The sequence below is a fragment of the Sinocyclocheilus rhinocerous genome, unplaced genomic scaffold, assembly GCF_001515625.1.
Source record: "Sinocyclocheilus rhinocerous isolate Xijiao unplaced genomic scaffold, SAMN03320098_v1.1 scaffold585, whole genome shotgun sequence".
Taxonomy (NCBI): Eukaryota; Metazoa; Chordata; class Actinopteri; order Cypriniformes; family Cyprinidae; genus Sinocyclocheilus; species Sinocyclocheilus rhinocerous.
The window spans coordinates 376,232-390,385 of record NW_015630024.1 but is presented as its reverse complement, the minus strand read 5'-3'; the positions used below and the strand labels follow the sequence as shown (position 1 = coordinate 390,385).

At 35.5% G+C, this 14,154-nt stretch overlaps 2 protein-coding genes across 2 annotated transcripts in view; both read right to left on the bottom strand.

Annotated features, from left to right (window-relative positions):
• The window catches only part of LOC107739714 (bile salt-activated lipase-like), a 7,288-nt gene extending 1,833 nt beyond the window's left edge, over positions 1-5,455 (bottom strand). The window contains exons 1-10 of the mRNA XM_016551919.1: positions 5,359-5,455; positions 4,325-4,472; positions 4,100-4,219; positions 3,936-3,949; positions 3,117-3,284; positions 2,858-2,965; positions 2,429-2,543; positions 1,939-2,125; positions 643-846; positions 357-554 (exon numbers count right to left, since the gene is read on the bottom strand). Of these exons, the coding sequence (XP_016407405.1) occupies positions 357-554; positions 643-846; positions 1,939-2,125; positions 2,429-2,543; positions 2,858-2,965; positions 3,117-3,284; positions 3,936-3,949; positions 4,100-4,219; positions 4,325-4,472; positions 5,359-5,427 (1,331 nt within the window). The 5' untranslated portion in view covers positions 5,428-5,455. The remainder of the gene's footprint in view (positions 1-356; positions 555-642; positions 847-1,938; positions 2,126-2,428; positions 2,544-2,857; positions 2,966-3,116; positions 3,285-3,935; positions 3,950-4,099; positions 4,220-4,324; positions 4,473-5,358) is intronic.
• Positions 5,456-6,744: 1,289 nt separating this feature from the next.
• gtf3c5 (general transcription factor IIIC, polypeptide 5) lies at positions 6,745-14,080 on the bottom strand. The gene is made up of 11 exons (XM_016551854.1): positions 13,779-14,080; positions 12,783-12,981; positions 11,288-11,486; positions 10,984-11,182; positions 10,639-10,743; positions 8,412-8,526; positions 8,168-8,248; positions 7,517-7,605; positions 7,334-7,416; positions 7,097-7,239; positions 6,745-7,012 (listed from the first exon to the last, which is right to left on the bottom strand). Exons 1-11 carry the CDS (start codon positions 13,983-13,985, stop codon positions 6,858-6,860), a joined length of 1,575 nt encoding a protein of 524 aa, XP_016407340.1. The 5' UTR covers positions 13,986-14,080; the 3' UTR covers positions 6,745-6,857.
• Between the last annotated feature and the right edge of the window lie 74 nt (positions 14,081-14,154).

Below are 14,154 nucleotides of genomic sequence, written 5' to 3'. Positions count from 1 at the left end.
TATATATATATATATATATAAAACTTTATATTTATATTTAAAGTTGTCAAAGCAACATTTCTAAACTGAAATTAAAACTGAAATAATAAAAACTATATAGACCTATTTAAAACTAATAAAGATGATACAAATACACAACAAAATAACAAAAATATTAACTGAAATTAAAATAAAAACAGAAAATAAAAATGAGAGAAAAACTCAAAATATAAAAAAAACAAATGTAATTGCACAAAAATAGAGGCCTAGTACCATAGTACTCTAATATATAATTTCATTATTACAGTTATTCCTACACATTAAAGTAGAATAGGATGAAGTATTATAATATAGTAAGTATTTTAATCTTTAAATACCCAGTTTGAGCAAAATTGGTCCAGTAGGAAATCATGTATTTGGCAACATCACGATGGCGAGGAAAGTAGCCCAGAGGAGTGGTGAAAGGCTTCCCAAACACATACTGAAGGTCATCAGCGTGATCGGCACCCATCCAGAGTGGGAAGACTGGTATGCGAGAGGGCTCAGAGAACAGGTAGGAGTAGGTTCGTCCAGATCTAATGGGGAAAGAAAGGTTGTTTTGAAGCTTTATACTATTCAGTTTCACTTTAGAGGTCAGTAAATAAGAAGATGAGGTCAGCTTACTTGGCATGGTCAGAGTGAAGGTATAGGGCCGTTTGGGTTGGCACCAGGAAGATGTAGTCCGTCTCAATGTCCACAACAGTTTTCTTAATGTCCGAATCGCTAGGGTTGCTACCCCAGTTGACTGTGTACTCCTCATAAGTTGCGATACCAGCATCTAGTCCTCTAGATTCAGACAGGGCAACCGAGAGAGCCCTGACCTCCTCCCTGTTAGAAATCAATAGTAGTTTTTTTGAAATCATGACCATAAAGGCCCCTGTCAGTACCGTTCAAAACGTTTGGGATCGGTGCGATGTTTAAAAAATAAATCAATACTTTTATTCAGCAAGAATGCATAACATTGATCAGAAGTGACTTATAATGACTTTTGTAAGAACAAATGCTGTTCTTTTGAACTTTCTATACTTTTATTCAGCGAGGATGCATTAATTATAATTTTACAAAAGATTTCTATTTTGAATAAATGCTGTTCTTTTGAAATTCCTATTCAAAGAATCCTGAAAAAAATGTATCACTGTTTCCACAATAATATTACAAAAAATATTAATTTATTTGATCAAATATATGCAGCCTTGGTGAGTATAATAGACTTCTTTCAAAAACAACAACAAAAAAGAGATATTACCGATTGGAAACTTTTGATTGTAGTGTATTTTAAAGATGTTTTTAAAAAATAGGCAAAGAAAATGAAGGCCTTCTGAAGCAAAGCGATGCATTTGTGTAAGAAAACTATTCATATTTTTATACACCGTAATCTCTAGCTTCCACTAACTGTCGTACGCACGTTCACTAGAGAGTGGCGTTCCAGCTTCAGAAGGCCTTTATTAATAACTCCCCGAGCTGTGTGGAGTACTTTTAATGATGGATGGGCGCACTTTTTTGGGCTTCAGAATCCTGACCACCATTCAATGCCATTATAAAGCTTTGAGGAGCCAGGATATTTTTTTAATATTACTCTGATATTTTTCATCTGAAAGAAGAAAGTCATATGCACCTAGGATGGCTTGAGGGTGAGTAAATCATTGGGTAATTTTCATTTTTGGGTGAACTATTCCTTTAAATGTTTTACTGGGGGTTTTTTTTCCATTAGAAAAATGAAAGTGCACTGTTTACAGACATAAAGCATATGTTAAAAAAAAATACTGAGTAGATATATTGTGGCCAGAAAAAAACTCTATATGCTTCAACGCTAGCAGACATAAACAAAAGCCATAAAACCCTCTTTCTCTTTCTGGTTTTATAGGGTCTTTAAAAATTCTCAAAATGATTCCAGATGACTCTTTAATGTAGCACACTTACACAGGGGTGGACACCAGGGCATTGTTGATAGAGGGGATGTCGAGGGTAGCAAAGATGTGGCCATCCATGTCATTGACTCCAGCGATGTAATCAATGTCAGCAGCATTCCCGAAAAGGGTATCAGGCTCGGCGGGGAGGAAATCACCATCAATTACCGGGGACAGAGCCAGATTGTGTACAATTGGATCTGGAAAAAAAATTCGACTTTGCATTGCATTTACTGTGGTTTTGTGCCAGTTATTATAGATAACTAAAACTAAAGCAATAAAATGAGTTTCATTACTTTAAATAAAATAAACGTTAACTGAAATAAAATAATGGGATCAGACGTTCAGCCATATTAAAGGGACAGTTCACCCCAAAAATGAAAATTGTATCATCGTTTACTCATCTTCAGTGAGTCAATGAATTTTCATTTTGCTTGAACTACTGCTTTAAAAAGCATGTAAAGGAATTAAAAGACACAAGCAGACATTCTAAATTTTCTTACCGGAAGCAGATGTACTGAATTTCACATTCCCAGCAAGAGTTACAGCCTTTGGATCTGTCATCCTCAGACAAGCCACCATCCCGCTATCAGTAGGACATCCTACCTTTCTTGCAATCTAAAGGTGTACAAAAAAGAATTGATATCGTTTTAAAGAAATAACTATGAATTGTAGCTGTAAACCAAGTTGTGATATCTATACATTAATTATTAACCAACAAAAACATTCAAATGTCTGTATGTGAAACTGAACAGGTGACTTCACTAAGTAAACACTAGCAAGTGTACACTAAAGTATTTTGCAAAAGGCTGGGAATGAGAGTAAACAAATTCCATAGGATTTTGCGACCATTTTATGTTAGATGCGAGTACTGTACGCAATGTCTGTTTTTGTACTTGGCAATGTGGGACATTCATGAAGGTGAAGCTCACCTCTTCAGCATACTGTCGTGGATTTCTGTTGACAGCCCAGGGACAGAGAGCAACACCACTCTGTGAGATAGCTCTGCGGATCAGGCCGTTGTTTTTAGGGGAAAGAATCTGTGCAGGATGGGACACACACACAGAAATTAGAAACTATATTACTGAGAACATGCTCACTCTGCAGCCATAACAACACACAAAGACTCAGTCATTAAAATGTAATACATAAGCATGCAAGTAAAACAAAAAAAAAATGTTCATGCTGCACCTGGAAGTTGACGCTGGCTCCCCCTGCTGACTCTCCAAAGATGGTGATGTTGTCTGGATTGCCACCAAAATTCCTGATGTTTCTGTGTACCCAAGCGATAGCGGTGTGCTGATCCCACAGGCCATAGTTTCCTATCGAGCAGGACATGCTCAGGTTATCATTTAAATACTACAATCAATCCATACAGTATATACAATGAATACAGCTGGGTCCAAAAGTTTAAGCTTCTATCCAGCTAACAGGGAACATTCTCAGAACTTCAGCTAACATTCTGGCAAGGTTCTCTCAAAGTTGTGAATAAAAAAAGTTCTTCCAGTAATGTTAATTCTTTCAAAACATTCATTCAAAGTCATCTGATCTTTAATCATGTTCTCAAAATGTTAGCACAAATCATAATTTATAGATTCTTAAATGGTTTTAAACTTGTTTCAGAATCTTCAGAAAACTTTAAAAAGTAATGTTCCCATGATGTTTGCAAAATTATAAAATGGAATGCTCCCTTAATTTTTTTTTTAACATTTAAAAAACTGGATGTTTTGAACGTTCGGAGAACATTGGGAATGTTAGCTTATGTGATGGAATTAATATGAGGCAGGAGAAAAACTTTCAGTGCTTTTAAGATTTTCCGTAAAATGCAATACCTGACAAATTTGATTGGAGGAAAAATTATATTTCAATGTTTTTGCGTTCCTATAGCAAAACTATTGTGTTCCCCTGAGAACCTTAGCAGGGTAATATTTGTAAATAATTTAGGGCTAGTTCACCCATCAAACAACAAAATTCTCCCATCAAACACAACACTGTCAAACAACATTGGACCCAATTGACTTTAACTGTATGGACAAAAATGTTCTTTTTTGTTCCTCAGAAGTTTGGAATGGCATAAGAGTGAGTAAATAATGACAGGATTGTGATTTTCGAGTGAACTATGCCTTTAACTTACTTTTAGTGTTGTCTTGTGATTTAGAACAAATTTGGATTACCAGTGTTGCCCTGAGGAATCCAGATGTTCAGGTAGAGACAGTCTTCACTGCCCACGACATCAGTAGCGAGAAGATTGAGCTGCATGCATCTCTTACTGTAGTCAGTGGCTTTCAGAACACCTGTGCAGGTAAGAGTCAGCAGCAGTGCACTGTCAATGCACTAAAATACACGTATTTTAGACCCTAGTTGTGCCTGAAAACATCTAAACAGACAGGTGTACTCACCGTCCCAGCCTGGGTGAGGAACGGGCTTCTCTAATCTGCCAGGTGTAGCGGCGAAGGGGATTCCCTTGAACACGTCCATATAGCGGAAGAGTCCAACACTGTGACTCTTTCCCTGTACCATCCCTCCCTCGGTGTACACAGATCCCAACTGCAACACGTTCACGGTTCATTTTTGGTAGAAATTGCGTTACAGCATATTTAGCATTCTAGCCATGTTCTGCAACTGCTGCCATCTGTACTGCTTTTTGGTACTCGACTAAAAATGATGGCGTGTAAAATAAGACCAAGTTACCAAGTTAAAATAAATAGATATTTCAACATTTTTTCAATTCTTACATTCTACAAAACTGTTGAGCTCATTCACAAAATTTTTACGTTCCCATGAGAAACTTTATATTTGGTCACAAGGTGAATTAATGCAAAGTTGCGCAAAATTGTGAGTGAAGGCAGTGTTTCTCCGAATAATGCAAAATCCCCCATTATCATGTCTTAAGTGCCCTGTATTAAAAGTATAATACTTCATAATAACATCTCTAATACATAAACGTAATGAACTCTTAAGCATAATTATATGTTATGCATTTACTTTGAACTGTTAAGCATAATATAACAAAGTGACATACAGTATTATTAATTATAAAAATGTATATAAAAATTGTACAAATATATATTTAAATATAGGAAATACAATTGATAAAAGATTTATATCACAAACAAAAAACATTATCTAAAGGCCATTCTGTAATTACAATTTCCCAGTCACATTTTTAGGTAAAAATATGCAAAATACGCTTTAGGCTTTGGCTACATTACTTTTCAGTGACTGATATTTTACACCGATTCATAATATGTTTATTATTGTACTGCATAGGTTAAAAAGTCAGATTTTTAAAAGGCATGGATATGGAGTCTTTCCATCCCAAAGTCTTGCATAATTGACTATGAAACTGTTAAATACAACGTTTCCCCCCCCAACAAATACACATCCAAGTGGTTAGTAAAATCTATTTGAATGAATGCATATCATGACTTACAGAAGCTGCATTTGCTGTGCCCAGGATGAGGGCAACAGAGATGAAAACTCCCAGCATCGCCATCATCATCAGACAGTTGCTGCAAGTGTGACATTGAAGGGAGTTCTGCCGCTTTTATAAACAGGCCAAATCATATCTCCTTTTCAAGGTGCGCCAAAGCCGTATCTTTAAAGTACACAGTCCCTGTATTAATGTATTAACTGGACAACATGTGTGCAGTTGTGTTAAACTCTCATGGAAAATTTGTGTGGAGTTCATTAGTAGTTTTTGTAATCTCAACAACACACATTTTTCCATTACAAAGACATATTTATGAATGCTAAAAATATTTGTGCCATCTTGCAGGATAATTCCACAAAGATTTTTCTTAACCAAAGAAATTAAGTCAATTTACCATCTGTTAAAGTCTTGACTACAATTAAAGTAATATTAATTGTTTATTAAAGTAAATCAATAAAATAATATAATAAGAAATAAAAGGATGATGAACATAAAGTTCATTAGAACAGCATTTATTTGAAATAGAAATCTTTTGTAAGTCTTTGCTGACAATGTTTTTACTGATCAATTGAATGTGTCCTTGCCGAATAAAAGTGATAATTTCTTAAAAAAACAACAACAAAAAATGTACTGACCCCTTTTTAACAGTAGTGAATATATAAACGCTTAAATACATAATATGTAAGGGATAATGTACATCCAGCCGGTTGTTATCTCGGAATAAACCCCGACAGTCTTTTATCAGCCTGAAGGGGTTTATTCTGAGATAACCGGCTGGATGTACATTATCCCGCTTATTACACGGCTAACGTTACTTGCCACATAAGTAAATAATTAACTTAGACGCGAAATATTGATTTGAGTTGAAATATTTGAACGCAAAGCTTCCGTGAAGACAGCAGTTGCGAGCAAGCGGCAAATTCAAACTAGACGGACATTTAAGGGAAACGGTACAGTCAAACCACTTATTACACAACATTTCACCACAAAAATAATTAAGGCAATAAAAGAATTAAGACGAAAATGTTTTAAAACCTTACCAGTTTGTTAGTTCTCTTATAATCCATTACAGCGTACAAAACAATCGTAGCAAAATGGCAGCAGCTGCGTTTGTATGAAACGAGAGCGAGTCCGCGATACCAGGATGACAATATTAAATAATTGTACACCATTTTGAATCGAGTTTTAAAGGACCAGAATGACTGTTCATTCATTCTAGTCACAGTATACGAGTAATTTTATACCACAATATAGTTTTTTTTGCTGATAAATCAACAAAAATGGTTCATAGACTACTGTTTTATTGTTTGTCGGTTTTTTTTTTTTTTTTTTTTTTTAAGAATTTACTCACATTCAGTTCATAAAAAAAAAAAAAAACATTTATTATGCAAACAGGAAAAAACGTCAAACTAATTTCTATCAGTATACAAAGTAGTTTTTAACATGAACATTTACACAACAAATCCTTTATAAGTGCCATAGATAAAACTAAAGGCGAATTACATGTAATCTGCGATCTCAGTTTCCATTTCGTTGTCGCTCCCATCAGAGGGCTTGTACTCTTCATCATCATCATCGTCGTCATCTTCATCTTCCTCCTCTCCGCTGTCAACAGTTTTGGATCTAGTTCTTACAGGCTTTTGGGTGGATGAAGCTGCAACAATAAAAATGTCACAATATAAAAAAAAATAATAATTATATTATTTAATAAATAACTGCATTATTTATTGTGTTTTACCTGGCCGGTTGGCTTGGACGTGTTGTTGGATCATTCCAGAGATTATATTCCTGAGCTCGTCGGCTGTATGAGGCACACACCAGCCATCTCTCTCATCACACACTTCCTCTTTCCCATCATTCTTATGGATGATATTCTTTATTCTGAAAAGAGGGAAAAAGAAGTGCTGCAAAGTCAGGAGGAGTGGGATGATGGGTCTTGTAGTGAATGAATGAATATGACAAGACAAGTTCTTACTTTTCTACATCTAGATCACACAACTGGTAGAACATCTGGCGGTATGGAGGAAGCATTCCCTCCTGGAAGATGTAGACCGAGTCCTGGAGAGAACATCCCACAAAATAGGTTTAAAACTCTTCTGAGACATTAGCTGTCCCGCAAAATCCACTGTGATAAAACCCTTGAAATAACTGAGAATACCTTTAGTAAGTACTTGGCAGTGGCAGGTTTGGGTCCTGAAGATGAAGCACTTTCCTGGGTGATGTCAGTCACACTAGCAGGTTGAGGGACTAAAGAAATCAAACATACGCTACCATGAACATCTTTTAGATTTTTTGCAATTAAATAGTTTCATTTATTATACAAGCATTCAACAGTTTGGGGTTAGCTTTTAAGAAATTCATTCTTTTAATCATCAAGGATGCATTAAATTGATCAAAAGTGACAATAGGGACATAGTAAGAAGTGTTTCTTAAGCAGCAAATCTGCATATTAGAATGATTTCTGAAGGATCATGTGACACTGAAGACTGGAGGAATGGCTGCTGGAAATTCAGCTTTACATCACAGGAATAACATTTAAATATATTAAAACAGAAAACACTTGTTTTTTCACATTATTACTGTTTTTACTGTATTTTTGATTGAATAAATGCAGGCTTTGTGAGTGTCCTTCAAAAACACTTTTTAAAATCGTACTGACCCCAAAACTCTGAATGGTGAATTTCAGAAGCTAAGTCCTATTGGATTCTAAAGGTCAAAGAGTGGGCGGCAAACGTGAAAAACGAAATAAAAAAGATATAATTAACGCTTTAAGGGAACTTTGTGTGCCAGAACATTTGCATCTGTGTACCTGCCCTGTTGATAGTGGTTGGGTGGCTGTAATGATAAGCACTTCTCTTGGGTTTCACTGGCATGTCATTGACACCAAATCCTAGTGAGACAGAAAAATCACTGGAATTAGTTGTATTGTCATTTATGCTCACAGCAGATTCTGTGCACTTATGGACAGTTCTTCATAGCATTCCGGTAATGTTTGTGTCCAGGAATGAATCACATTTGGGGTTGTTATGAATGTGTTTGTGTTGATCGCTCACCATGTTTCATTCCATAGCGGATCCTGAAGTCTAGAACCTGGTAGATTTTTGCTTCAGCAGTTTTTCGAGGATCGTATCCAAACCTGACCCACAAACTCCTCCATGGCCCTGTTAACTACACACAAAAATATTAGTGCTGTCAAACGATTAATCGCATCCAAAAGTTTACATAGTGGTGTATTAGAGATAAAAAATGATATAAATACTGTTCGGTTTCTCGCACAAACCGATTGTTTCGTGTCTTAGGACATCAATGTGTCGTCACGAGCCGTAGGGTTTAATTTGGATTTGTCTGTGCATGTTTTTTTTTACTCTCATAGATTTTGTTACCATTGCCATGCATTATACGACTGATAGACTGCAACGGTTGGAGTTAAAAATCATCATTTGTGTTCTACTGAAGAAACAAAGTCACCTACATCTTGGATGCCCTGGGAGTAAGCAGATAAACATCAAATTTTCATTTTTGGGTGAACTATCCCTTTAAATATATACATGCATGTGTGTGAGTTTATATATACACTTAATAAATATACATAGTACATGCACAAATATTATGTAAACAAAAACTTTTATTTTGGATGCGATTAATCGCGATTAATCGTTTGACAGCACTAAAAAATATATTTTAATTTAAGACTGTGAGATATCCCTTATGGACATTTTTTGTCTTTTCATTGTTGTTTTTGTGGGTTTAATTTGGATTTGTCTGTGCATGTTTTTTTTACTCTCATAGATTTTGTTACCATTGCCATGCATTATACGACTGATAGACTGCAACGGTTGGAGTTAAAAATCATCATTTGTGTTCTACTGAAGAAACAAAGTCACCTACATCTTGGATGCCCTGGGAGTAAGCAGATAAACATCAAATTTTCATTTTTGGGTGAACTATCCCTTTAAATATATACATGCATGTGTGTGAGTTTATATATACACTTAATAAATATACATAGTACATGCACAAATATTATGTAAACAAAAACTTTTATTTTGGATGCGATTAATCGCGATTAATCGTTTGACAGCACTAAAAAATATATTTTAATTTAAGACTGTGAGATATCCCTTATGGACATTTTTTGTCTTTTCATTGTTGTTTTTGTGATCTTTTTTTTTTTTTGCCGTGTTAATGCAACCAGCAGAAATTTTGTATTTTTAATAAATTCACCCTCATTTCCTTTCATAAATCTATTTTACACTAGGTAGAAAAAATAATTACACTCTGGACCTTAAGGACAAAAATGTCCCCATTGAAACACATTCAAACTGTAATATTTAATCCCAGTGCCATTTAGGCATAAAATCACGCATTCTTTGTTAATAGACTTTCATTCAATTGCCAAGGCCTCAACATTTTTACTATTTAATTTTTTTTTTTTTACAATGTTTCACCTTGATGGCACCATTTCCTCAGGATTTACCTATGGAGCAAATACATGTTATTACCGTTTTTCTGCTTCTGCTGAAAAAAAGACCAATTGAATTGAAATGATGTAATTATAATTGTGTGGGTATATTTTTGTGCATATTGGAGTATGATTTGTATGTGTGTGGTAGTTTTTTTTGTTTTTTTTAATCTGACTAAATTGTTTTTGACATATCCAAGACTGTAAAAAAAAAAAAAAGTATTACATAGTATTTAGTATATGGAAAATAAGAAAAAATCATAAAAGTAAGTTATGAGGTAGTTATGATCAGGAGTGATGATGGTAAAAAATAAAAAAATATCCACGTCAGTGAAAGTGGAAAGAAAATATAAATTAAATAATATTTTTTTACATGGACATTTTTGTCCTCAAAGGACATAAAATTAGGACATTTAAATTGACGCACAAGGGATATAAAGTATCCATATATTATACAGTATTGTATTTATAGTATATACACATATAGGTCAAGATTATAGGTCACTAATCAAATAAACTAATCTGTGAAGATTTTATGCCAACCATGGTGTTAATGGCCATCAATGAAGTAGGACGCTTTTTGGCAACATAAAAGTGTAGTTACGTAATCTACCAGCCTATATTTACCAGCCAAACCTTGACCTTTAGTCCAGACACCCTAATCTCACACCTTTGGTTGAACCAATGTTACCACAACAGGCCATACTAACAAACCTAGAAAAGATGATAGTGCCACATAACAAGTGTTTACACCATTATGCAATAAGCTGGGATATGAGACATCATATTTAAGTTTATTAAACTTTTAATCGACTCACCATGTAGTACGCCACATACGGGAGGAGGTGCTTCATTTTCTCAGGGTGAATGTTAATGTTGGCCTTGACTGCATTGCGAGACCATATGGGCCTTTTCTCGAAAAGCTGCGGAGGCGAAATCAAATTAATCAGTATTTCCAAATAAAATAGCTTTGAAACACAGGTGGGATTAGGATAAGATAAAGACATTTTCCCATAACATTACACCATGTTTGTCCAATAGTTGCTCAAGCTGATTGTGACAGCTTTTTCGTGCTGCTTAATATTTTTGTGGAATATGAAATAGAAAGTTCAAAAGAACAGTTTTTATTTGAAATGGAAAACATGTATATCCATTTTACTAACCTGTCTGAGTTGCTGCTCTGCCTTTGCATCATTAGGATGGACACAGAACTTCTTCCAGCTGGTCACTGCAGCTTCCAGAGGTTCTGATGGTATGGTCTTGTCATCAAAGTTGACAAAAATGGCATTGTTTGGCCGGCGAGCTCGATTCGGGGCAATAAGATGATCTTTTAGGAGAACAGACTGCATTGCAGTCTCCCTGCTGTTTATTGGGAAGCCAACAAATCAAACCACCAAAACACACATACGGCTGAACTCAGAACAGCAGGTCAACTCATGTGAGAATTCAGGTCTTTCTCCAGCTTACCTGTGCAATACATCTGGACGGTAGTAATAATCCACAGCTGTGTCCAGACGAGAGAAAATAGGAGGAGGAAGGAAAAGAGGCACGGGATTGTCGTAGAATTCTTTCTTCTCGGGTTTGCGCAAAATGATCTTGTCGTACAAAGACATCTGGTTTCCATCTGGATCGTTGTGAGTCGCTAGGTACTGGAAGTCAGCCATTCCTGAAGAATCAAAGGTGAGAATGTGTGATTATTAAAGAGTCAGCCCACCAATAAATTGAAACCCTTATGTAATTCCAAATCGGAATGACTTTCTTTACAGAATTATCCATTTAAAGGGTTAGTTCACCCAAAAATGAAAGTTCTGTCATTAATTACTCACCCTCATGTCGTTTCAAACCCGTAAGACCTTCGTTCATCTTCGGAACACAAATTAAGATATTTTTGATGGAATCGTCTCCTCCGCATCACCCTGTAAACAGCGTATGCTGTTTACGAGAATACTCGTCACACGGATACGCTGTTTTCGTTCAGATCAAATCACAACAATGTAGGAAACAGATCCGGCGTGACGCAGCTGACACAGGACAGCATACGCTGTTTACATCCAGCGGATATTCTCCAAAAAGGTTGATGCAGAGGAGACGAATTGTTGAATAAAGTCGTTTTTTGCGCACAAATGTATTCTCGTAGCTTCGTATAATTGCGGATGAACCACTGATGTCACATGGATTATTTTACAGATCTCCTTGCTATGTTTCTGGACTTGGGAACATTTCAGTTGCGTTGCTGTCTATGCAGGGTCAGACAGCTCTCAGATTCCATCAAAAATATCTTAATTTGTGTTCCGAAGATGAACGAAGGTCTTACAGGTTTGAAACGACATGAGGGTGAGTAATTAATGACAGAATTTTCATTTTTGGGTGAACTAACCTTTTAAGACCCCATGAAATCAAAACTGGAGTTGCAACAGTAAAAACTGTATTCATGTAGCATATCATTTAAAAAAATAAGAAGAATATATTTTTCTGTTGTGGTACCCTGTAAAAATGATTCTTTCAAAGTTTGAAATAAAGATTCTTGAAGAATGTTTTACAAAATAATAATAATATTAAAAAAGTAAATAAATAAAAATACTATTTCATGTTTAATCCATTGTGTTACTTCCTGTTTCTTTGTAATTATTTTTTACATTTACCAGCAATTTCTGAGTGAAAATTTTTTAAATCCTACACCAAAATGAAAAAAATAGTAATAAAATTTGTTAAATTATTAAAAAAAAAAAAAAACTAGTAGGTGAATTAGACTATCTATACCAGGGGTGCCCAAACTCGGTCCTGGAGGGCCGGTGTCCTGCAGAGTTTAGCTACAACTTGCCTCAACACACCTGCCTTTAAGTTTCTAGTATGCCTAGTAAGAGCTTGATTAGCTGGTTCAGGTGTGTTTAATTGGGGTTGGAGCTAAACTCTGCAGGACACCGGTCCTCCAGGACCGAGTTTGGACACCCCTGATCTATACCTTGAAATTTATACGTGGTCCCAATAAGTCCCACTATCTCCATGCTGATTTGGGTTTCTGCACTGTTTCCTTTGCGGGTTCTGCGGCGCACTCTGAGCAGCAGGTTGGTGGAGGAGTAGCGGTTCCCATAAGCAGGATGGCAGAACAGATCCTTCGGCCGAAAACGGAGTTCAAGTCTTTTAGAAGAATCTGCATAGGTCTGTTCGGAAAAATCTCAGGTTAAAATATCACATATACACATGTATACATACACATTAACATTTCTGTTCAATAGTTTAAGGTCAGTGAGATTTTCTTTTAAAGAAACTATTTTTATTCAGCCAGGAAGCATTAAATTAATTCAAATTGACATTAAATACATTCTTAACAGACATTCATATAGAAAAGATTCATATATCTCATATAAATGCTGTTCTTGTGAACGTTTTATTCATCAAAAGATTGATAAAAAAGGCTTTCCATAAAAATATTAAGCTATACAACTTTTTCTCAGCATTGATAATAATAAATGTGTCTTGAGTAGCAAATCAGCATATCATAATTTGTGAAGGATCATGTGACAGTGAAGACACTGACCTTTGCCATTACAGGAATAAATCACGTTAAAACATATTCTAATAGAAAACAGCTGTTTTAAATTGCAATGATATTTCACAATATTACTGTAAATACATCTCATATATTTAATGCTATATTAGAGAGATACATTTTTAAAAATGCTTAAAATAGTGCATCGTAATTACATTAACTTAGAATAAAATACAATGAACAATATAAATACACCTAAACAATAAACTTAAATCACTTAAATTACATATTCTAAAACAGGAAAGTGATTTCACAATAGCAAGAATTACTGTACAACATAATCTGACAAACAAATATTTGACTGAACTCATCTACAAATCTACATTGTAACTGTTACATGACAACAACAGTCTAAATGAACACAGTATTAACCAGGTATCTATTTAATTTAAAGCAGAATGTAATCACCTTGGATACTCCCTCTTCGCCTCCAATGCTTTCCAGCATTGTGTCCACATTGTTGACGACTGCTGGGTATTCAACACACACTAGACTAGTGTCAGACAGGGCCAGTGTTGCTGTATTGCCTGACACAACAGCTGTATCCTGGCTTTCTCCTTTGTTTCTCACATCTGTGCTTGACGAAGCCGGATTGCTTGTGATCAGAGGATCCATGCTTAAACGACTGTTGTTCTACGCCTATGCATGAGGAAAAAACATCTTCTGAATAGTGTATTTATATGACAGAGAGCCTTGGTAAACAGCATGTACAGGAGCGAGTCCGCTTGTGAAAAGCACCCGGGTGGAACTGCACCAGGTCAGGAGAAGAAACGTTCGTTCCGGG

What these genes read in the sequence shown, in the direction of transcription:
- gtf3c5 (XM_016551854.1), bottom strand. Translation starts at nt 13,985, where the DNA reads ATGGATCCTCTGATCACAAGCAATCCGGCTTCGTCAAGCACAGATGTG. An exon ending in CGTCCAGATGTATTGCACAG is followed by an intron (nt 11,183 to 11,287) that starts GTAAGCTGGAGA and finishes CCCAATAAACAG; the next exon opens with CAGGGAGACTGCAATGCAGT. An exon ending in CTGCCAAGTACTTACTAAAG is followed by an intron (nt 7,417 to 7,516) that starts GTATTCTCAGTT and finishes TGTTCTCTCCAG; the next exon opens with GACTCGGTCTACATCTTCCA.